This window comes from Stigmatopora nigra, chromosome 1 (assembly GCF_051989575.1).
Source record: "Stigmatopora nigra isolate UIUO_SnigA chromosome 1, RoL_Snig_1.1, whole genome shotgun sequence".
NCBI lineage: Eukaryota > Metazoa > Chordata > Actinopteri > Syngnathiformes > Syngnathidae > Stigmatopora > Stigmatopora nigra.
The window spans coordinates 4,073,891-4,097,886 of record NC_135508.1 but is presented as its reverse complement, the minus strand read 5'-3'; the positions used below and the strand labels follow the sequence as shown (position 1 = coordinate 4,097,886).

Here is a 23,996-nt window from a genome sequence, read left to right as displayed (position 1 = left end):
ACAAAGAATAACTTTATTAAATCTTGTTTTAAGTCTGCAACAGAAAAGATTTTAAGCGCATCAATGCCTGAAATAAAAAGTAAATGAGAGCGCCACTGCCAACTACTGTAGTGGATGCGCAATTACACTTTATACTAGTACGGCCAAATAAAATCCTGTTCCCCAGGGTTACACGCCCCCCCCCCCCCCCAGGTATCGCACCACGCCCCCCCCCCCAGGGGGGCGCGCCCCACTATTTGAGAAGCACTGCATTGGGACAACATATTTTACAGTTTTTTTTTTGTTATAACAAGAATTTCACTCTCTGTACTCATTCTATATGGTGTACTGTATACAGGGGGGGGGTAAAAAAAGAATTAAAAAATAATAATAATAATTAAAAATATATTTTTTAATTAAATTAAAATTAAGAATTTTTGAAGGGGAATCCCTACTTCGCGGAAATTCACTTATCGCGGGTGGTCCCGGTCCCCATTAACCGCGATAACCGAGGGAACACTGTATTCAATTGTTTCAATGCTACAAATACACTGTAATCTATCTGTTTATACATAAAACAGCTACCAAAATAAGATAAAACAACAGTTTTGGAAAATTACAACAGTATAATGCTTAAAAAAATGTCTTCCTACCTGAGTCTTTCCTCCTGTACTCTCCTGAACCATCGAACGTGACATTGAACAGCTTACAGCAATACACTGGAACGTTGACCCTATTACGTTACAGAACCCCAAGGCCATCAATTCCTTAATAATAGAAGAAAGAGTCTTAACAAGATGACTATTTCAACATATTGATATTTATCATTGTATTCTACCTGGTTACTGTCGACCTTGTACCCATATTTCAATGCAAAAATCCTTCCTAGTGAAATTGCAATACCATAACCAACCACTGCAAGGGCGAAGGCATCCCCGATAACTTGTCCAAAGAGTGAGGTGTCCGGGAAAACAGGAGCTTGGAGGCTATTAAATAAAAGATATATCGCAAAAAAAAAAATGCTTATACAGTGTTCCCTCGGTTATCGCGGTTAATGGGGACCGGGACCACCCGCGATAAGTGAATTTCCGCAAAGTAGGGATTCAAAAATGCTTAATTTGAATTTAATTCAAAAACATGTTTTGTTTTTTTAATTTTTTTATAATTTCTTTCTTTCCTTCTTTCCGTCTTTCCGTCTGTCTTTCCGTCTGTCTTTCCGTCTGTCTTTCCGTCTGTCTTTCCGTCTGTCTTTCCGTCTGTCTTTCCGTCTGTCTTTCCGTCTGTCTTTCCGTCTGTCTTTCCGTCTGTCTTTCCGTCTGTCTTTCCGTCTGTCTTTCCGTCTGTCTTTCCGTCTGTCTTTCCGTCTGTCTTTCCGTCTGTCTTTCCGTCTGTCTTTCCGTCTGTCTTTCCGTCTGTCTTTCCGTCTGTCTTTCCGTCTGTCTTTCCGTCTGTCTTTCCGTCTGTCTTTCCGTCTGTCTTTCCGTCTGTCTTTCCGTCTGTCTGTCTTTCCGTCTGTCTTTCCGTCTGTCTTTCCGTCTGTCTTTCCGTCTGTCTTTCCGTCTGTCTTTCTGTCTGTCTTTCTGTCTGTCTTTCTGTCTGTCTTTCTGTCTGTCTGTCTGTCTGTCTGTCTGTCTGTCTGTCTGTCTGTCTGTCTGTCTGTCTGTCTGTCTGTCTGTCTGTCTGTCTGTCTGTCTGTCTGTCTGTCTGTCTGTCTGTCTGTCTGTCTGTCTGTCTGTCTGTCTGTCTGTCTGTCTGTCTGTCTGTCTGTCTGTCTGTCTGTCTGTCTGTCTGTCTGTCTGTCTGTCTGTCTGTCTGTCTGTCTGTCTGTCTGTCTGTCTGTCATTCATTCATTCATTCATTCATTCATTCATTCATTCATTCATTCATTCATTCATTCATTCATTCATTCATTCATTCATTCATTCATTCATTCATTCATTCATTCATTCATTCATTCATTCATTCATTCATTCATTCATTCATTCATTCATTCATTCATTCATTCATTCATTCATCATTCATTCATTCATTCATCATTCATTCATTCATTCATTCATTCATTTTTTTACCCCCCTTTATACAGTACACCATATAGAATACGAGTAGAGAGAGTGAAATTCATGTTATAACAAAAAAAAATGTAAAATATGTTGTTTCAATGTAATATTTGTATTATTTTTCCCCAAAAAAATCCGCCAAGCTCTGAGTCCGCGATAGCTGAACCGCAAATTAGCGAGGGAACACTGTACTGATAAAAAAACATTGTTTTCTTACCCTGATGGAATTTTTCCCACGACATCCACTCCGTATTTCCCCTTTAAATTGACTTGCCAGGACACCAGAGTAGCTATGGTAATCTGAAGTAAAATTAAATTGATTAATAACCCACGTTAATCCCATAAATCTGTGTCAATGAGACAATCTAAGAAGTTTTATATACTCACACCAAGTAACTCCACAGGTATTGGAACAGGTATTTTTTTACTTAAGTATGAATTAAGCTCCTTGGTGAGGATAAGGCTAATAATGGCAACAATACTGAGAACCAAAGCCCCGATGTTGGTTTTTGGAATTAGATAACATATCTCCAAGACGGTCTGCAATAAAATCATAAAAGACAGATAATTTACAGTATACTCTTTGAGGATATTGCAACAGGAAAGCCAGTAACAACTATCACGTTTATGAATGCTAGTACAATAACCAGGTAGTCATCTTTTTGGTGGTTAAAAAGCCGGACTATGACCCATAGCATATGGTTAGAACATGGGGTGGGGAAACTATGGCTCAGGAGCCACATATGGCTCTTTTGATGGGTGCATATGGCTCTCTCTACTAATCTTTGAGGTAAATTATGGAAACTGCTGGTGAGAAAGTGCAGGAATAGGAGTGTTTTGTTGGTATTATGGCATTGACACTAGCCCCAGTGCTTTATAATCTTTTTTTTTTCATTACACTGTTTTGTATGAATATTGTCATTGATACTCATTGATTAGCAACAATGTAACAATGTTGTCAAAAGATTCCGGAGACTTTTTGTACTTTAAAGGTGGTGAAAGTGACTAAAAAAAGGCACACATTTTCATGTACCGTATTTTCACGACTAAAGGGCGCACTTAAAAGTCTTACATTTTCTCCAAAATAAACAGTGCGCCTTATAATCCAGTGCGCCTTATATATGGAAAAAAAACGAAAACAAAAAATGAAAAACCACCACTGTCGGATATTAAAAAAAACACAAACACCTGAACTGAAACAATACTGTTAAATATGCAGATGCAACCTTAGTTTACAAAATCTTCCATCATATAGCTCCTCCCCCACTGCAAGATTTTATACAAAAAACAATGGCTGGCTCTAGAGGTGACTGTGTAGTGAGTGCTTCATACCTGAAAGTCAATAGCAATAACCGTATTTTCCCCACTATAAGGCGCACTTAAAAGTCTTACATTTTCTCCAAAATAGACAGTGCGCCTTATAATACAGTGCACCTTATAATACAGTGCGCCTTATAATACAGTGCGCCTTATAATACAGTGCGCCTTATATATGGAAAAATGTCGTTCATTGAGGGTGCGCCTTATAGTCGTGAAAATACGGTATGTTGACTTTTAAATTCAGAGCATTGGTCTCAAGGATTAATATTTAAAAAAATATGATTTGTTCATGGTTCTTTCCACCAAAAAGCTTCCCCGACCCCTAGGTTTGAAGAAATCAAGTAATGGCTTGATATTACTCTAATCTAAATCACATTGAGTTATAAGCAATTGAGGAAAAATCCAAATAGTAAGAGTAAAGTTACGTACGTAAATTAATGAGAGGGGTCCGCTGTATCTCAAAGGATTAATTCCAAATGTGTATTTCAGCTGGGATACGATAACGTGGATTGCAGCACCTGTTGTGTACCCTCTGACAAGAGGCTCCGACAGATAGGTCACCACAAATCCAAAATGGACCAGCCCGAGGAGGACCTACAACAACAAATGCATATGAAAATGAGCGAGGCTCTCTTTGTTACAAATCGTGACCGGACACTTGGTCGACGCACACTTTGTCCTTGGACGTTTCGTCCCCAGACGTTTCGCCGAACGGACAATTTGTGGCCTGATTTGCTCGTTCTCAAAATTATAATCATGAAAGAGAGAAAGAGAGAGTTTACTGTTGAAAGCGATCAACCAGGTAATCTCTCGCTCTTAAAATTAGGTGCCCGGACGTTTGGTCGTCGGTCTTTTGGTCACCGGTCTTTTGTTCGCCGGTCTTTTGGTCATCGGTCTTTTGTTCGCCAGTCTTTTGGTCCCTTTTGGTCGCCGGTCTTTTGGTCACCGGTCTTTTGTTCGCCGGTCTTTTGGTCCCTTTTGGTCGCCGGTCTTTTGGTCGCCGGTCAAATGGTGACAGAGAGTTTACTGTTGAAATCAGCTCTCAAAATTATATTCATGAGAGAGAGTTTACCATCTAAGAGAGATAGATTAATATCTAAGCACATTTGACCGGCGACCAAACGTCCGCTCACGCAAAATTCTAATCAGAGAGAAAGAGAAAGTTTGTCATTGCATTGACAATGTCAGAGCATTAATATCTAAATATCTAACATCAAATTTATTAATTATTGGCGTGTATGTACATGTTTTTCAATTTATGTGTTCCTGGAATCGTCCTATTCTCGTGTGTATGGACAAACTGGCCTCGCCCGTGCCCATCCCACATTTTATACTATCATTGCCGTCATGTCCCAACACCTCAGTTAAAGTGGTTGGACCAGAACTTCCACGTAAGTCTCTGATACACTAAATTATATTATTTTTAACCTTCATAGAGCACTCATTTAACCCATCGCCTGCCATTGACGAACTCTCTCTCTATCTCTCTCTCTCTCTCATGATTATAATTTTGAGAGCAAGCTAATCTGGCGATGAAACGTCCGGGTACAAACTGTTCGTCGACCAAACGTCCGTTTGACAAAATGTCCGGGGACGAACTGTCCGTCGACCAAACGTCCGTTCAACGAAACGTCCGGGGATGAACTGTCTGTCGACCAAACGTCTGTTTGACGAAACGTCCGGGGACTAACTGTCTGTCGACCAAACGTCTGTTTGACGACACGTCCGGGAACGAACTGTCCGTCGACCAAACGTCCGGGGGCGAACTGTCCATGGACTAAACATCCGTTTGACAAAACGTCCGGGGACGAACTGTCCGTCAACCAAACGTCCGGGGCTTAACTGTCCGTCAACCAAACGACTGGGGACGAACTGTCCATCAACCCAACATCTGGGTACTATTACAAATGGACATATAGAATAACATACCTGAAATAATCCTGCTACACAAGTAACAGCGATAGCCACTTTGATTCGTTGTGCATCTCGCGCAAAGACATCCAATCCAGTGGAGTTGGTAACATTGTCCCATCTCATAAAGTCAGAATCTGGGGCTAATCGCTCCGTCACCCCACCGAGCATCACACTAATGACTGCAAATGTTCCTAGAAAGGGGCGGGAGGATGGTACAACTCATAATCCAAATACATAGACCAGACATGTCCAAAGTCCGGCCCGCGGGCCAATTAAGGCCCGTGGACAAATTTTTACCGGCCCGTGGCCTCTATCATGAAATCAATAATACACGGCCCGCCAGCACTGTTGACCACAGTATAAAATACATGAGTTCATTATTTTTTTTGTGATGGTCAAAATCACAGTTTGAATATGCAATGATCATTGTTTTGTTTTCAGCACTGTTCCTACAGTGAGCATATAATAGTGAATAATATGTGATGTTTCACATGAACTTAGATATCCTTGATAGTTTTCTTAATTTTTTGTGGTTTGTGATTTCGGTAAAAACCTAAATGTAAAAAAAAAATGTAAAAGTAAAAGTATGCCATTTGTAATTAAAAAAAATCCCAAAAGGTTAATTTGTATTTAATGTTAATGGATCAAAGAATGTCAGGCTAAATAGTCGGCCCGCACACATTTTCACCTTACCAAATCTGGCCCTCTTTGCAAAAAGTTTGGACACCCCTGACATAGACATATACATTCCAGACATAGTGATGTCTTAGGCAGGACAAAATAGTTTGTCAACAATTATGACAAAATCTGAAATAGGAATTAATGAGGATTGAATGTCAACTATTTGCACTTGAATATATGTAGTGAGTAACAATAACAAACCTATCGAGATGTGCTTAGATGTCCCAAAAATGAAATAGATGAGGACGGGGTAAAAGGACGAGTAAAGACCAAAAACTGGAGGAACTGCTGCTAGTAAAGCATAGGCCATACCTATAGGGCACCAAAATATAATCCGCATGTTAATTGATTGTAAACAATCTAACAATATTACAATTTACATAAAAAGTCCAAAAAGCAGAAAACTATCTGCAGTGTAGTATAATATGCAGTTTATGCAAATTGCACCTTGGGGCAACTGCATGATGCCCACACTGAGTCCAGAGATGAGGTCACCCAATGCATTTTTTTTGATGGAGTATCGAGGCAACCATGATAGAACAGGGATACTCCCCAGTAAGGAGCTCTTTACTCTGGGACAAATGCGCTTGGGTTGGAGATTAGACCTGGAGACAAACAGTTTTTATTTAGACTTTAAAGCACAGGTGTCAAAGTGGCGGTCCGGGGGCCAAATCTGGCCCGCTGCATCATTTTGTGCGGTCCGGGAAAGTCAATCATGAGTGTCGACTTTTTGTTTTAGTATCAAATTAAAATGAAGAGTATAGATGTATATTACATTTCCTGATTTTCCCGATTTAAATCAATAATTGTCATTTTTTAATACATTTTTCTGTGTTTTTAGTTAAAAATTCATTTTGTAAAATCTAAAAAAATATATTAAAAAAAGATAAAATAAACTATTTGTGTTTTAGTTCAAAAATCATTTTGTAAAATCTAAAAATATATTTTAAAAAAGCTAAAATAAACATTATCTGTGTTTTTAGTTCAAAAACCCTAATGTAAAAGCTGAAAAATTTATTTTAAAAAATCTAAAATAAACATTATTTTGGATCCATAAAAAGCTTTTAACACAGTTCATTTAATCCATTTAAACAAATAATTAATCATTTTTTTCTGTTTTTAGTTAAAAAAATATTTTGTAAAATCTAAAAAATATATATATAAAAAAGCTCAAATAAACATTGTTTTAGATCTATAAAAAACTGAATATTCAGGGCTTTTAATCCAGTTCTTTTAATCCATTTCTTAAAAAAAAATCTAAATATTATATCTAAAATGGTCCGGGCCCAGGTGAGATCAAGTCAACGTTTAATAAAAAAAAATTAAAAAACATTATATAAGCAATAAATGAAGTTTACCTTATTGAATTTTTGACCCTGTCGCACATAGATATCTTTGTTGGCAACATGGCCAATTTCTCCACAACACTTTCATCCATGATCTCCCTGTGGACTCTCTGGACTGCTTCTGTCCTTTCCGCCATGACTACAATTATGCACAAAAAGAGAGCATATGGATGCACAATACAGAAAATACAAAGATTAGTTCAGGGTTGGGCAAACTTTTTGGCCTGGGGGCCACATTAACCTTAAAAATTTGACAGATGAGCCGGGTCAGCACAGGATACGATAACATATAAAAAAGTGCATCTGTTAACAGTACATATGAAACATAAACAGAACAAAAGGACTAAAGTATTAACATACTCATCACTCATCATTAAAGTAAAAAGTATAAAGTACAAGGTAAAGTAAAAAGGAATGTATTAAGAAGTATTAAAATGTAATTTAATAAAAGATGTAAAACATGAAAAACAAATAAGAGTGGACAGAGCTACTGCCACTGGCTTCCACGTAACAGCGCCATCTTGGAAGTAAAAATAATAATAAAATTTAAAAAAAACATTATTTGAACAACGTCGGCGGACCGGATTAAAACGCCTCGTGGGCCAAATGTGGCCCGCGGGCCGTAGTTTTCCCATTTCTGGATTATTTCTATAGTATTTTTTAAAAGTAAAGACCATGTAAACAAACAGCAATTACCTTGTTTTCCTGCTGTATCCAAACAATAAAGATGAATAATAAGTTAAAAATAAAAAATACAATCCAGATGGCAAAATTGAAATTAACAGAACTCTTCCGTCTGTTTTTCACATTTCAGATGCCAAACTTGAAGACCTTATCCACAAAAAAAAAATCATTTATAGTCTTAAAAAAGGCCATTTGTAGGTCAGAAGAAAAACGGATTCCTTTTGTGGGTTAAAAGCTTGAACTCTCATTTGTTGAAAACTTTTCCATCAAATCCAAGTCGTCCAGCTCTTAAAGTGAATCATAAGAAGCCAATGACACTTTATAGATCGCTTTTTTAAGAGGCTAAAGTCGTCATATCTTGTATCCAATAGAGATTAGATTAGTCAGCCATTTAACGCATTGTCAGGGTTGTGTTCTGTCCAATGATTACACCACACGGAAGAAAATATGATGCCAAGTGGATTACTTTCTAAACCCCTAATTAGCTAAAAAAAACACACAAAAAACATCAGTTTAAAACAATTTTCAGAACCGACTCTGGAAACTCAGCACAATAAAAATTCTCCATTCAAAAAGCTCAAAATGTTTCAAACCCATTCCAACTAAAATCTATTATTTTCACTCCTTACAATTGACATTTCATTATTTTGTCCTGTCCATTGGTGAGCAAGTCCAGTGGCGGGCCGTCAGGGCCTTCAAAGCCTTCTCCTCAGGCCTAAGAAATATCTCAATCATATATTATTATATTTTGTCCATCAGTACTTATTAAATAATTCCAAATTGTCTGTTAACTTCCTTTCATTGTTTTCCCGACCTGGTTGCACTACTTCCATCTGTGTGTTTTCATATTGAAGCATTTAACCAATCATATTTTAGCCATTATTTGTTGCTAGGGTAAGAAATCTGCCTCAAGGCCTTCACAATCAGTTCTGAAGGCTCCGCCGCATTAAACAAGCGTCGATAAGACTGTTAACCAATCACATTTCGAGGTGGTAACACCACAATGCATCATCAAAGGCATAGGGATACGTTGTTGCCTTCTCGCAGGCGTAGGGATACGTCAATGCTTTCACCAACTATGATTGGCTAGCCAGAGTGAGCTAGCTAGAGCTCGCAAGCTCAACCCACAATGGCCGACGGAGGAAAACAAATGGATTTGGCGTTAAATTCTCATGGTTTCTACTTCCATATTTAATGTTGCACGGAGGACACACATATGAAGCAGTCCAACTTGTGTGCTCAACTTCATCTCCCAGTAGAGTTCAATTCCTGAGAATAGACCAATCCAAAGATTAAAGCATATTCAAACAAAGTCATTAGTTTGCAGAATTACAGTACACAAAGTACATTTTTCTCAACAACGCAAATTGTAGATAAGCTATCTCTTGGCAATGCTATGTTCTTTACTTGTTCTTTACTTTAAGGAGGTTCTAAAAGGCCGCTGAGTCTGCTACATTCACATATTTGCACACTACATAATTAATAATTTTTATTCAGTAGGGTTCAATAAGAAAATGGCATGTCCAACACTAAAAAAAACACCCTGCAAGATGGATCTAGTACAGTTGTGTCAAACATACGACCCGCGGGCCGGATCCGGCCTGTCTGGTGGTTTGGTACGGCCCGGTGAAGAAAGCTGCATTGTATAAAAAAAATATGAATTTTCTTTGAAATTTGTAGTTCTTGTATTATCCGCTAGGGGCACAGTGTTTTAGTACGTGCAGACAACATGAATTGACATTTATTTATGTTCTTATGTTATTCTCTTGTTCATAATATATTGTTCATAATGTAAAAGGAAAATTCTTTTAATAAACATTTTGATAATTTACTCATTCTTTGCACTAATTATTAGTATTAGTGACTAATACAAAGGAAAAAAGTGGGCTTATTGTTAGTTCTATGTCATTTTGCAATGAGTTTATTGGTCCGGCCCGCTTGATCTCAAATTAAGCTGTATTCGGCCCGCAGACCAAAGTTTGACACCCCTGATCTAGTAGTTGTCTTGTTGCAAGACCATAGCTCCGCCTCTGGTTAGGATGTAATACAAAATCTATGTTCCCTCTAAGCTGCAATTGCGCACTATTTTCATCTTCTCTGCGCAGCAGCAATCATATGGTGCGCAGTAAATAAAATCCAATTTTTTTTAACCCCTTTCCCCATGATGGCGCCGTTTACATGGCAGCCAGTGGCAGTAGCTCTGTCCACTCTTACGTTTTTTTGTGTTTTACAGCATGTTTCACATGAAAAATTAGAGGGAACATTGACATGCACTTGCTTATGGCAGGTGTGTACTAGTGTGCCCATAACGAGCGATGATGATGTCACTCATACTGGTACTCAGTGCGCTCAGGGAGGTTGTCTTTCTGCCCAGACCAACGAAAAATTAGAGGGAACATTGTCCTCAGTAGCGAGGGGGGAAGGGGGGATATGTCAATAACTTAATAACATGCTGTCATTTGTTTCTCAGGGAGCAAGGATAAATCATCTGGATGAAACGTACCTCGAGAAGCACAGGCATCGTGCTGACACAACGATTAACAGCATTATGGATTGAAGGAAAGATGGAAGTGCTTGGTAGGCTCTTAGGTATGCAGCCTTGATACCGAAGCTGGCATAAAAGGCTTTCTATTGACACACAGTAAACCACAAGTTTTATTTCCTGTCTGCACTTTGGTCATGTAATCAAAAGTCACATTTAGAGGTATTATTAATGTTTGTGACATGAATCACATTGAAGTCTATGTGAAATGAGACAGAAACACACTTTTTTTACATTCTGATTGTGTGTGCATAGTTGGGCACGTGTAGCAAAAAAAAAAGAGTAAAGATAAATACAAGGAAACTGACCTGGGCATGAGGCCAGAAAAACACAGAGATTCTGGGCTTCAAAGTTCTCCACGAGCTGTTGAACACACATAAGAATAAGCCACGTGAGTATACGCCATAAAAAAAAATCTCTCACATTGACTCTCTAGATATTTTGGTACCGTATTGTCACGACTATAAGGCGCACTTAAAAGTCTTAAACTTTCTCCAAAATAGATAGGGCGCCTTATAATAATCCAGTGCGCTTTATATATGGACCAATACTAAAATTGTTATCATGACAAAATAAAATAAATCAGCCGACTCTGCTATTTTCTCCGTATAAAAAGTACTGCGCAGTGACTGCTGGGATATATAGTTCTTTTAGTATGACACAGGTGTTTTTGGTCGTTCCATTGGTGAGCAAGTCCAGTGTTGGGCCATCAAGGCCTTCAAGGCCTTCTCTGCAGGCCTAATAAATACCTCAATCACATTATATTTTGTTCATAAATACTTATACTATATAATATATATATATATATATATATATATATATATGTATATATATATATATATATATATATATATATATATATATATATATATATATATATATATATATATATATATATATATATATATATATATATATACATTGTATATATATATATATATATACATTGTATATATATATATATATATATATATATATATATATATATATATATATATATATATATATATATATATATATATATATATATATATATATATATATAGATAGATAGATAGATAGATAGATATAGATATAGATATAGATACTAATAAGCATGACACAGGTGTTGGTTTAAGTTGAGGTTAGTGAACCAAAATCAACTGTGTAATGTTGTATCATAATTGATTGGTCACCTTGCAAAGGGCTTTCATGGCCACTGTGTCCATGAAGTTGACTGAGCTGAGATCCAGAATTAAATGGTGGCTATGTCCTGGTAACTGACTATTGGATGCTGGGTTCTCCTTTTGAGTGCGATTCACAACCTGATGGAAAAGAAAAGTTGAAGAGATCTACATGTCAATGTGTTAATTTGTTGCTGTGTCTTATTTTACCTCTGTGATCTCAGTGAAGATCAGTGTAGAGTTGGCAAAATAAATAGGATTGGGACAAAGGATTATAGTAACTCCAGGAACCATCTTTGCCTGTAAAATATATACACTATACTCTAATTACCAAAACGAGAAACAAAAGGAACACTTAACTGTTTTGATGTGGGCCGGACCATTTTAGATATAATATTTAGATTTTTTTTTAATAAATGGATTAAAAGAACTGGATTAAAATCCCTGAATATTCAGTTTTTTATAGATCTAAAACAATGGTTTTTTAGATTTTTTTTTAAATATTTTTAGATTTTACAAAATGATTTTTGAACTGAAAACACAGAAAAAATGATTAAAAAATTACAATTATTGATATAAAAGGGGTAAATCAGGAAATTTAATGCACATTTATATTCTTCATTTTAATTTGATCCTAAAATAGAAAGTCGGCACTCATGATTTACTTTCCCGGGCCGCACAAAATGATGTGGCGGGCCAGATCTGGCCCCCGGGCCGCCACTTTGACACCAGTGTTATAATGCATATCCATTGGTGTATTTTGTGCCCACTTCTAGACTGGCTTAGGTGATCTCCAGATAAGCATATAAAAAAGCAAAACATTGCCCAATTGTTTTCTATGTCAAGTGAAATGTTTTCTTAAAAAAAGATGATAAATATATACATATATTTTTTTTAAATCACCTCGGTGTAGAGTTGCACATTTCTGTAACAATCTGTACCAGGAATGTGACCCAACACAACAGTGGAGGAGCTGCAAGATAAGCACAGATGAAAGAAATATTTTTAAATGACAATTCAGCAAACACAGTTAATTGGGGAGAGAATATAGAAACGTCAACAACCAGAATATGTCCACTAACCATCTAGTTCTAGTACAAGATGGTCTATACCTCTAAGTACAAAATGTTCAATATTTTCAAGCAAACCTCAAAATAAAAATTCAACTAAGTACAAAATTGACAACTTGCTAATCCATATATCATTTTTGGACATTAAAATTAATACAAATTGTTTTTAATTATCGCTTTAAAATGAGGAGAAACAGGAAATAATCTACAATCTTCATTTGAATTACATCATAAAATAGAAAGTCAGCACTCATGATTTACTTTCCCGGGCCACACAAAATGATGCAGTGGGCCAGATTTGGCCCGCGGGCCACCACTTTGACACCTGTGCTCTAGAATAATAAAAAATACTGACCTTTGAGTTCTGTAGATGAGGGTAAGCAGAGAAAATCCAATAGCCACTGCCAGGCCAAGGTCAAGGTTAAGGACAAGGGTTGAAATTAATGATGCCAACCACACCAGCTGGAGGACAGTAAAACCACAACAGACATGAGAAAGAGTGATTGATGGTCTTGAGACAAGAATCAACTACCGTATTTTCACGACAATAAGGTGCACTTAAAAGTCTTAAATTTTCTCCAAAATAGACAGGGCGCCGTATAATACAAGTGCGCCTTATATATGGAAAAAACAGAAAAACAAAAATGAAAAACCACCACTGTCGGATATTAAAAAAAAAAAACAACGCCTGAACTGAAACAATACTGTTAAATATGCAAATGCCATCTTAATTTACAACATCTTCCATCATATAGCTCCTCCCCCACTGCAAGATTTTATACCCAAAAAAATCCAAAACATCAACAATGGCTGGCTCTAGAGGCGACTGTAAAGTAGTGAGTGCTTCATACCTGGAAGTCATTAGCAATTACCGTATTTTCACCACTATAAGGCGCACTTAAAAGTCTTAAATTTTCTCCAAAATAGACAGTGCGCCTTATAATACGGTGCCCCTTATATATGGAAAAAACAGAAAACCAAAAATGAAAAACCACCACTGTCGGGTATTAAAAAAACCCACAAATGCCTGAACTGAAACAATAATATGCAGATGCCATCTTAGTTTACAAAATCTTCCATCATATAGCTCCTCCCCCACTACAAGATTTTATACCCAAAAAATCCAAAACATCAACAATGGCTGGCTCTAGAGGTGACTGTGTAGTGAGTGCTTCATACCTGGAAGTCAATAGCAATTACCGTATTTTCACCACTATAAGGCGCACTTAAGTCTTACATTTTCTCCAAAATAGACAGTGCGCCTTATAATACAGTGCGCCTTATATATGGAAAAAATGTCATTCATTGAGGGTGCGCCTTATAATGCGGTGCGCCTTATAGTTGTGAAAATACAGTAGTAGATAATCAAATGGACTGTGCACGCATGTGTGTACACTACCAGGTCGTATTTATCGGATTTCCATAAGAAAGGCACATCTTTAAACTGGCCAAGCAAGCCCTGCAGGTTCACCACAATGATCACTGCTAACACTGCCTGGAACACACACAGTACATTACCATTATTTATATTTGCATAGTATAGCTTATCCAGCGGCATGATATGTAACCCTTTGAGATTTAAGAGTGAATAAATGGATGAAGCATGTCAGACATTTGCGATAAAAAACAGAACAAAAAAAACACAATTTTAGAATAAACTTACCTTTGGAAGCTGCTCAAAGAGATGGCCAATCTTCAGCAAAACCAGTAAAATTGTTAGGGCTGACACTAAACCAGACATCTGCAAAGTAGAATTAAAAGGGGAAAATGACAAAAATGAGTTTCTGAATTTTAAAGAATACTGCACTGTCCATTTTGTTTTAACTGATTCCGTACATTTTTGGCACCGATTTCACATCTGCCATCAGATTTTTTTCTTAAGTTTTACTTTTCATCCAATATACATTTGTTATATTCTTATATTACATTATTAATATAATATCACCCAATGCCATTTTAACATTTTAGTTATAGGCTTAGCTATACCCATTTTTCTAAATCCCTTTTAAAAGTTCCTTGCTTGAAATAGGCAAAACTATGATCAGTTACAAAACGAATATGTTGATCTTTCAAAAAGTGAACAATACCTGTGATTTGACACCAATGCTTTCCTGAACCATACTGCGTGAGAATGAGCAGCTAACAGCAAAACACTGGAAAAAAGCTCCTATAGAGTTACACAAACCCAGAGCCAGCAGGTCCTAAACACAAAAAAACAGGACAAGAAATACGTATATGTAGGATATACAGTATTCCCTCGCTACTTCGCGGTTCAGCCACCGCGGACTCAGAGCTTCGCATTTTTTTTTTTGGAACAAAATAAAAATACAAATATTACATTGAAACAACATATTTTACAGTTTTTTTTGTTATAACATGAATTGCACTCTCTCTCTCTACCCGTATTCTATATGGTGTACTGTATAGAGGGGGTAAAAAAATAAAAATTAAAAATTAAAAATAAAAAAATAAAAAAATAAAAAATAAAAAATAAAAAATAAAAAATAAAAAATGAAAAATGAAAAATAAAAAATAAAAAAATAAAAAATACAAATAGAAATACAAATAAAAACAAACAATAAAACTAAAAATACAAAATAAAAAATAAAATAAAAATAAAAAATAAAAATAAAAAATATAAATAAAAATCAAAAAATAATTAAATTTTTATTTTTTTTTGGAATTAAATTCAAATTAAGCATTTTTGAAGGGGAATCCCTACTTTGCGGAAATTCACTTATCGCGGGTGGTCCCGGTCCCCATTAACCGCGATAACCGAGGGAACACTGTATATCAAGGAAGTACCCTTCTAACAAAAGTAATGCAGTTCATAAAAATAACACCATAAGAAAAGGGCCCAATTAAAGCAACTCAATGAAAAAAATGATCATATGTCACATTGATAATCAATGATATCTAGTTGGTGGAGCACCATTGACAATACAATGTGATTCTTAGAAGAACTATAATTCAAAACTACTTTACCTGGCTGGAGTCAAAGTGGTAGCCATGTCTCTGGGCAAACATGGAGCCCATAGCTGTATGGAAACTGAAGCCAACCAGAGCAACTGAAAAAGCAGGAATAAATAGTTCCCTGACCCGAGAGAAAGAGGGGATGATGGGGGGTGATAATCTGTCGAAGATGAACATACTATGAATACTATTTTGAAATAAAAACAGAGAAAAAATTTGATTTTCTTAAATAAATGGATTAAAAGCCCTGAATATTCCGTTTTTTATAGATCTAAAACAATGTTTATTTGAGCTGTTTTTTTAGAAATATTTTTTAGATGTAACAAAATGATTTTTGACCTAAAAACACAAAAATGTGGATTTTTTTTTTAGATAAATGGATTAAAAGAATAGGATTAAAATCCCTGAATATTCCGTTTTGTATAGATCTAAAACAATGTTTATTTTAACTTTTTTTAAATATATTTTTAGATTTTACAAAATGATTTTTGAACTACAAATACAGAAAAATTTAGATTTTTTTAATTGAATGGATTAAAAGAACTGGATTAAAAGCACTGAATATTACGTTTTTTATAGATCTAAAACAATGTTTATTTTAACTTTTTTAAAATAGATTTTTAGATTTTACAAAATGATTTTTGAAATAAAAAAAACGAAAAATTTAGATTTTTTTTAAATGAATGGATTAAAAGAACTGGATTAAAAGCCCTGAATATTCCGTTTTTTATAGATCTAAAAGAATGTTTATTTTAGCTTTTTTCTATATTTTTACATTTTACAAAATTATTTTTGAACTAAAAACTAAATTGATTAAAAAATTACAATTATTAATTTAAAAGCGGCAAAATCAAGAAATTTAATATACATCTATACTCCTCATTTTAATCTGACCCTAAAACAGAAAGTCGGCACTCATGATTTACTTTCCCGGACCACACAACATGATGCGGCAGGCCACATTTGGCCCCCGGGCCGCCACTTTGACACCTATGATATACAGTATACAATTTCTTCTCCCCCTCTCTAAAAAAACTATTATCAAAATGGTAAGTAACTCCATTCACGGAGCTTGACATTATGAGAACAGTACATAAAATATAGGCCAGTCAACATATAGCTTCTATTCATAACAATTGTTCCAATTCATGTCAATTCACAAAAACAATAGTATTAAGACTCCGCAATAGAAATACTGCATGATGTAATGAAAACAAAAATAAAAAGACAATAAGAACTATGTACACTAACCCAGAGGGAATATCACCGACCACCTGGACTGTGTGTTGTCCAGCTAAGTCCAGCTGTACTGATGCCACAGTACCCAGTACAATCTAAAACAAACAACAACAACAGACACAACCATTTGTTCCTATATTTAGAGACTGGAGTTCAACTGGAGGTTAAAGCATTCACACACTGATTATTTGCACAATTAAGCAGGTCATGACATCAATGTAAACACAAAGAAAGTATACTTAAAGGCTTGTGAACAATAAAGCTCTTGAATAAATTACCGTATTTTCACGACTATAAGGCGCACTTAAAAGTGTTAAATTTTCTCCAAAATAGACAATGCGCCTATAATCCAGTGCGCCTTATATATGGAAAAAACTGAAAAGCAAAAACGAAAAACCACCACTGTCGGATATAAAAAAAAAAACACAAACGCCTGAACTGAAACAATACTGTTAAGTATGCAGAGGCCATTTTAGTTTCCAACATCTTCCATCATATAGCTCCTCCCCCACTGCAAGATTTTATACAAAAAAAATCCAAAATATCAACAATGGCTGGCTCTAGAGGTGACTGTGTAGCGAGTGCTTCATACCTGGAAGTCAATAGCAATTACCGTATTTTCACGACTATTTTCTCCAAAATAGACAGTGCGCCTTATAATCCAGTGCGCCTTATATATGGAAAAAATAGAAAACCAAAAACCACCACTGTCGGATATTAAAAAAACACAAACGCCTGAACTGAAACAATACTGTTAAATATGCAGATGCCATTTTAGTTTACAAAATCTTCCATCATATAGCTCCTCCCTCACTGCAAGAATTTATACAAAAAAAAAATCCATAACATCAACAATGGCTGGTTCTAGAGGTGACAGTAAAGCAGTGAGCGCTACATACCTGGAAGTCAATAGCAATTACCGTATTTTCACGACTATAAGGCGCACTTAAAAGTCTTACATTTTCTCCAAAATAGACAGTGCACCTTATAATACAGTGCGCCTTATAATACAGTGCGCCTTATAATACAGTGCGCCTTGTATATGGAAAAAATGTCATTCATTGAGGGTGCGCCTTATAATGCGGTGCGCCTTATAGTCGTGAAAATACGGTACTGTGTTTTTGTATAAATTCTCAACCAGTTTGTCATTAAGGCATTTTCAACACAAAAGTTGGTTTGTTACTCACCAATAAAGCTTCCCAAGGTATGGCGACCGGCAGCTTGCTTTTAAAATGTTTATTTAACATTTTGCCGATAATGAGTATTGTCATAGAAACAACAGAGACCAACGCAGTTGCAGGTGTAAGACTAGTTATCCCAAGCATGACATCAAGGAAAATCTAGGAAAGGACACAGACAAACCAAATGATGTTAAAATGAGACTTTCCATTCCGAGATAACATACATAATATTACAATACATGGCAATAATTTTAGAGCGCCATACATAACACACTCGCTTGTTTATAAACAACTATATTGTAGTCAATTTTCATTTTTAAAACGTGTACACCACAGGTGTCAAAGTGGAGGCTTGGGGGCCAAATCTGGCCCGCCGCATCATTTTGTGTGGCCCGGGAAAGTCAATAATGAGTGCTGACTTTTTGTTTTAGGATCAAATTAAAATGAAGAGTATCGATGTATATTACATTTCCTGATTTTCCACCTTTTAAATCAATAATTGTAATCTTTTAATACATTTTTCTCATTTTTTTTTGTTCAAAAATAATTTTGTAAAATATAAAAATATATTTAAAAAAAGCTAAAATAAACAGTTTTAGATCTATAAAAAAATGAATATTCAGGGATTTTAATCCAGTTCTTTTAATCCATTTATTTAAAAAACATCTAAATATTATATCTAAAATAGTCCGGCTCACGTGAAATCGGCATTAACACTTAAATTTCTCTCTTGCTGAAACAATACAAAAGTTCAAACTTTTTTAGATTAAAAAAAAAAGAATTAATTACCAAAGATCAAAACCTGTTTTGAAGCCCCCTAAAAAAATTGTGAAAGAGTGCAGCCACACAAAAATGAATAGTATGAGAAGTAACTGTATTCCCTCACTATTATATACATTCTTTTAAATAAAAAGGTTTGTTCATTTAAAATAGCTAATTATGTCATTCTGCTCACTATAAAGATCATGAATACTTTGAAGAAAAATAGATTAACTACTGTGTTGGCTGAGATTGTTGACAAAAGTACAAAAAAACATATACAGTGTTCCCTCGGTTATCGCGGTTAATGGGGACCGGGACCACCCGCGATAAGTGAATTCCCGCGAAGTAGGGATTCCCCTTCAAAAATGCTTAATTTGAATTTAATTCCAATTTTTTTTCTCTATTTTATTTTTATTTTTTTAAATTTACCCCCCTGTATCCAGTACACCATATAGAATACGAGTAGAGAGAGTGAAATTCATGTTTTAACAAAAAAAAAACTGTAAAATATGTTGTTTCAATGTAATATTTGTATTTTTTTCCCAAAGAAATCTGCCAAGCTCTGAGTCCGATAGCTGAACCGCGAAGTAGCGAGTGAACACTGTATAATTGTCTGTCATGTTGTTACGTCCTACCCAAGAGGAGGCCATCAGTCCAGTGTGTCTCTGTACTTTAATTCCAGTCATGAGAGGCAACTGCATGACAACCACATGTAGTCCAGCTCCTGTTGTGTAGCCTCGAATAAGTGGATCAGACAACCAGCGGCACACAGACCCACAACGTAATACATAGAGCAGCAACTGGGTGAATGGAAAACAAATGCACAACAAAACTGTTTATGGTTTTAGACGCTCTAGAGCAGTGGTTTTCAAAGTGGGCGGTACCGCCCCCCGGGGGGTGGTGTGAACTTTCAGGGGGGCGCTGACGAATAAACAGGCGAATGGGGGGCGTTGAAATAGTGAAGGGGGCGATGGAGCAATTACAGTAAAATGTGACGTTGGTGTTTGTAGAAAGACCGGAAAAAATGATTGTCTGTAATAAAAAGTCGACAAAAAACAAGCTTTATTGAAACAAGAAACGTTGTCTGCTCGAGCGCTCACGAGCAGCGCGCATATACCGTATATCACTAATTGTCGCGAGTTTATCGTCGATGCAGGCGACTGGGGAAACCACCACCATCCAGTCAGCCGCAGAGGAGCACACAATAGCGCGCCGGCAACGCTTAACCACAGACGTATGCGCACAGCGACCGGCTTAATGCATCAGCTATCAATTTTTATGATTCGAGGTGAACTGCGCATTGGTCTATTAAAAGAAACGAAATTAGCGAATAATATCTGAGGCGCCTGTCTTCTATTTATTTAAGCTTCGTTCGTTGGAAAGGGGTAAAGAGGGGGGCGTTGGCATTTTGGCCCGGCGGTGAAGGGGGCGGTGGCCAAAAAAGTTTGAAAATCACTGCTCTAGAGCAAAGGTGTCAGACTCGGGTTGGTTCGCGAGCCGCATTAACTTGATTTCGTGTGTGCCAAATCATTTTAGATATAATATTTAGATTTTTTTTATAAATAGATTAAAAGAACTAGATTAAAAGACCTGAATATTCAGTTTTTTATAGATATAAAACAATGTTTATTGTTGCTTTTTTAAAATATATTTTTAGATTTTACAAAATGATTTTTGAACTAAAAACAGAAAAAAATTGATTAAAAAATTACAATTATTGATTTAAAAGGGGGAAATCAGGAAATGTAATATACATCTATACTTTTCATTTTAATTTGATACTAAAACAGAAAGTTTTTTTTAATACATGGATTAAAACTGGATCAAAAACCCCAACTATTCAATTTTTTATAGATGATTTATTCTTTTTTCTTGGTAAGAGAAAATCATTTATTTTAGTTTTCATTTCAAAAGGAAACCATTTTATTATGTTACATATTAAAGAGGAAAACCGAAAATATTTTTATAGTTTTATATTTACAAAATGATTTTTGAACTAAAAACACAGAAAAAAATGGATTAAAAAATGTCAATTATTAATTTAAAAGGGGGAAATCAAGAAATTTATTATACATCTATATCTATAATTTTAATTTGATCCTAAAACAGAAAGTCGGCACTCATAATTTACTTTCCCGGGCCACACAAAATGAAGCGGCGGGCCAGATTTGGCACCCGGGCCGCCACTTTGACACCAGTGCTCTAGAGGTTTGGACAGAAGATGTGTCCAAGCCACCAGCCTTTTGATACAATTTCAGAAGGAGGAAAATGGGAAAAAAGTGTGAGCATACCTGTATAAGACCACAGAGTAAAGTAAGTTGGATAACTATGTTTACTTTAGCTGCCACCACATCAGCACCATCACCAGGCAATTCCACAATGGCTGGAAGGGAGCCAATCATAATGGCCAAGACAGCAAATGTTCCTGAAAACATAAAGACAATTTTTTTGAGGAATTTCAAAGTCACAGTACACATCTAAAAGGCAAATTACTTTGTCATATACAGTTAGTAGTTTTAACATCGTATCTTGAGTGTAATGAAGGTGTATTAAAATAATGTTTATTAATATTATTAGTACGGTGAAACCATTTTATATATAATATTTTTATATTTTTTTAATAAATGGATTAAAAGAACTGGATTAAAAACCCCAAATACTCAGTTTTTTTATAGATCTAAAACAATGTTTATTTTAGCTTTTTTTTAAATATTTTTTTAGATTTTACAAACTGATTTTTGAACTAAAAACACAGAAAAAATGGATGAAAAAATGACAATTATTGATTTAAAAGGGGGAAAATCAGGAAATTTAATATACATCTATACTCTCCATTTTAATTTGATCCTAAAACAGAAAGTCGTCACTCATCATTTACATTCCCGGGCCACACAAAATGATCCGCCGGGCCAGATTTGGCCCCCGGGCCGCCACTTTGACACCTGTAGTGTACACATTTTAAAAATGAAAATCAGCCTACCATTCATGTCTTTGGAATGTGGGAGGAAACCAGAGTACCCAGATAAAACCTACATTGGCCCAGGATTTGAACCCAAGTCCCCCCACTTTGAAGCCAAAGTGCTAACCACTCACCACCACGCCACAGAAAATAAATAAACAAATAAAATCTGGACCAAGGCAAAAAAACTGAAGAAACATGGCATCAGTTATTTGGAAATGTACCAATTACCCAGTGAAAGATGCCTGGAAGTCCCAAATATGAAGTAGATGACCAGAGGGTAGAGAGACGTGTAGAGGCCAAATACAGGTGGAACCCCTACCAGCATTGCGTTGGCCATACCTGGGTAGTAATACAGGGAATTTGGATAAAAAAATGTATTCACTCATATCCAGTATGTGGTCATTTTCTATTCAGTACAAATATAATAATATTACAAAATCTAATACATAAATATAATACATATATATAAAATATAATACAAAATAATAGGACTCAAATACATACAAAAATGCTTACCTTGTGGTAAATGCATGATGCCCACACTAAACCCAGACACCAAATCTCTGATTGCGCTTTCTCGAATAGAGTAGTGAGGTAGCCATGACAGGATGGGAAAGGTGCCCAGCAAAATCCTCCTTAACCTGGAGCCTGAACACCTGGATTATGTGCAATACCACACAGAAAGATTTAGTTGATTTGTGTCAAAGTGGCGGCCCGGGGGCCAAATCTGGCCCGATGCATCGTTTTGTGTGGCCCGGGAAAGTAAATCATGAGTGCAGACTTTCTGTTTTAGGATCAAATTCAAATGAAGAGTAGATGTATATTCAATTTCCTGATTTTTTTCACCCTTTTAAATCAATAATTGTCATTTTTTTATCCATTTTTTGTGTTTTTAGTTCAAAAATCATTTTGTAAAATCTAAAAATATATATTAAAAAATCAAAAATAAACATTGTTTTAGATCTATAAAAAAAATAATATTAATATTCAGAGCTTTTAATCCAGTTCTTTTAATCCATTTCTGAAAAAAATGGTGTAAAGTGTTTTTAGTTAAAAAAATCATTTAGTAAAATCGAAAAATATATTTTTAAAAAAGCTAAAATAAACATTATCTGTGTTTTAGTTCAAAAATAATTTTGTAAAATCTAAAATAAAATATATAAAAAAAGCTAAAATAAACATTACCCGTGTTTTAGTTCAAAAATCATAATATAAAATCTAAAATGTATCTAAAAAAAACCTAAAATAAACATTGTTTTAGATCTATAAAATACTGAATATTAAGGGAATTTAATCCAGTTCTTTTAATCCATTTATATATAAAAAAAAATCTAAATATTATGTCTAAAATGGTCCGGCCCACATGAAATCAAGTTGACATAAAAGCAGCCCGCGAACCAACCCGAGTCTGACACCCCTGATTTAGATGTTGCCTGCAGTTATCACAATGACAGCCGTTATAATACAATCCAAAGCCAGTCCTCCTAGTTAAAACAAAGTGGTTATTTCTCATTTCTTTGACTCACCGACATTGCATCTTGAGTTTCTCCAAGAATGAGATGGATATGTCGACTCTGTGGCCAATGACATCAAGTTGGGCCTCATCCAGATCTATCTTGAGATCTTGCCTCAGTTCAGAAGAACTATTTTGCTCCATCTGGTCCATCATTAAAGTATCTCAGCAATTCCCAAAAAAACTGGTCAACTGGAAAACTTCCACAATGAATACAACATTAATGTGTTTTCAATATTTCTCTGCTATAGAAAACCTAGTTAAGTTGCCTTGCTGTATAAAAAATGATAAAAATGATGAGCTATTTGACTGATATTTATAAAACGTTCCTACTGCTTCCCAGCTCTAAACTACTCTGTTGTTGTTTGTGGGAAAAGCTATGAAAACAAAACTTCAGATTACATTTTTTTCCTTCTCCCTGATTATGTCCTGAGGCACTTTGGGGAGGGATGAAATATGAGGCATAAAAAGTAATAAAAAATGCAAAGATTCCATGCACAAGAGTCATTAACACCGTTAAAAAACGCATGAGATTCACAAATCTATGTTAAAATAGGAGATTTCCACTTTACAGGTGATTAAAAATATACGAGTGAGCGGTGTTGTTCCG

At 35.6% G+C, this 23,996-nt stretch overlaps 2 protein-coding genes across 3 annotated transcripts in view; both read right to left on the bottom strand.

The window, feature by feature from the left end:
* Window positions 1–8,143, bottom strand: part of slc26a6.2 (solute carrier family 26 member 6, tandem duplicate 2) — an 18,047-nt gene extending 9,904 nt beyond the window's left edge. The window contains exons 1-10 of the mRNA XM_077724321.1: window positions 7,994–8,143; window positions 7,310–7,436; window positions 6,399–6,556; window positions 6,153–6,263; window positions 5,286–5,461; window positions 3,786–3,950; window positions 2,424–2,576; window positions 2,254–2,336; window positions 818–965; window positions 633–746 (exon numbers count right to left, since the gene is read on the bottom strand). Coding sequence (XP_077580447.1) covers window positions 633–746; window positions 818–965; window positions 2,254–2,336; window positions 2,424–2,576; window positions 3,786–3,950; window positions 5,286–5,461; window positions 6,153–6,263; window positions 6,399–6,556; window positions 7,310–7,434 — 1,233 coding nt within the window. The 5' untranslated portion in view covers window positions 7,435–7,436; window positions 7,994–8,143. The remainder of the gene's footprint in view (window positions 1–632; window positions 747–817; window positions 966–2,253; window positions 2,337–2,423; window positions 2,577–3,785; window positions 3,951–5,285; window positions 5,462–6,152; window positions 6,264–6,398; window positions 6,557–7,309; window positions 7,437–7,993) is intronic.
* On the bottom strand, window positions 7,713–23,996 carry slc26a6.1 (solute carrier family 26 member 6, tandem duplicate 1). Of its 2 annotated transcripts, XM_077724332.1 has the most exons (18): window positions 23,400–23,996; window positions 22,390–22,529; window positions 22,102–22,212; window positions 21,203–21,336; window positions 19,547–19,711; window positions 18,156–18,308; window positions 16,981–17,063; window positions 15,742–15,889; window positions 14,844–14,957; window positions 14,420–14,497; window positions 14,156–14,251; window positions 13,112–13,218; window positions 12,590–12,659; window positions 11,897–11,986; window positions 11,699–11,827; window positions 10,832–10,886; window positions 10,485–10,609; window positions 7,713–9,250 (listed from the first exon to the last, which is right to left on the bottom strand). In XM_077724332.1, exons 1-18 carry the CDS (start codon window positions 23,540–23,542, stop codon window positions 9,227–9,229), a joined length of 1,965 nt encoding a protein of 654 aa, XP_077580458.1. In that variant the 5' UTR covers window positions 23,543–23,996; the 3' UTR covers window positions 7,713–9,226. The 2 variants fall into 2 exon arrangements, with proteins under 2 accessions (XP_077580458.1, XP_077580466.1); XM_077724340.1 differs by lacking the exon at window positions 19,547–19,711.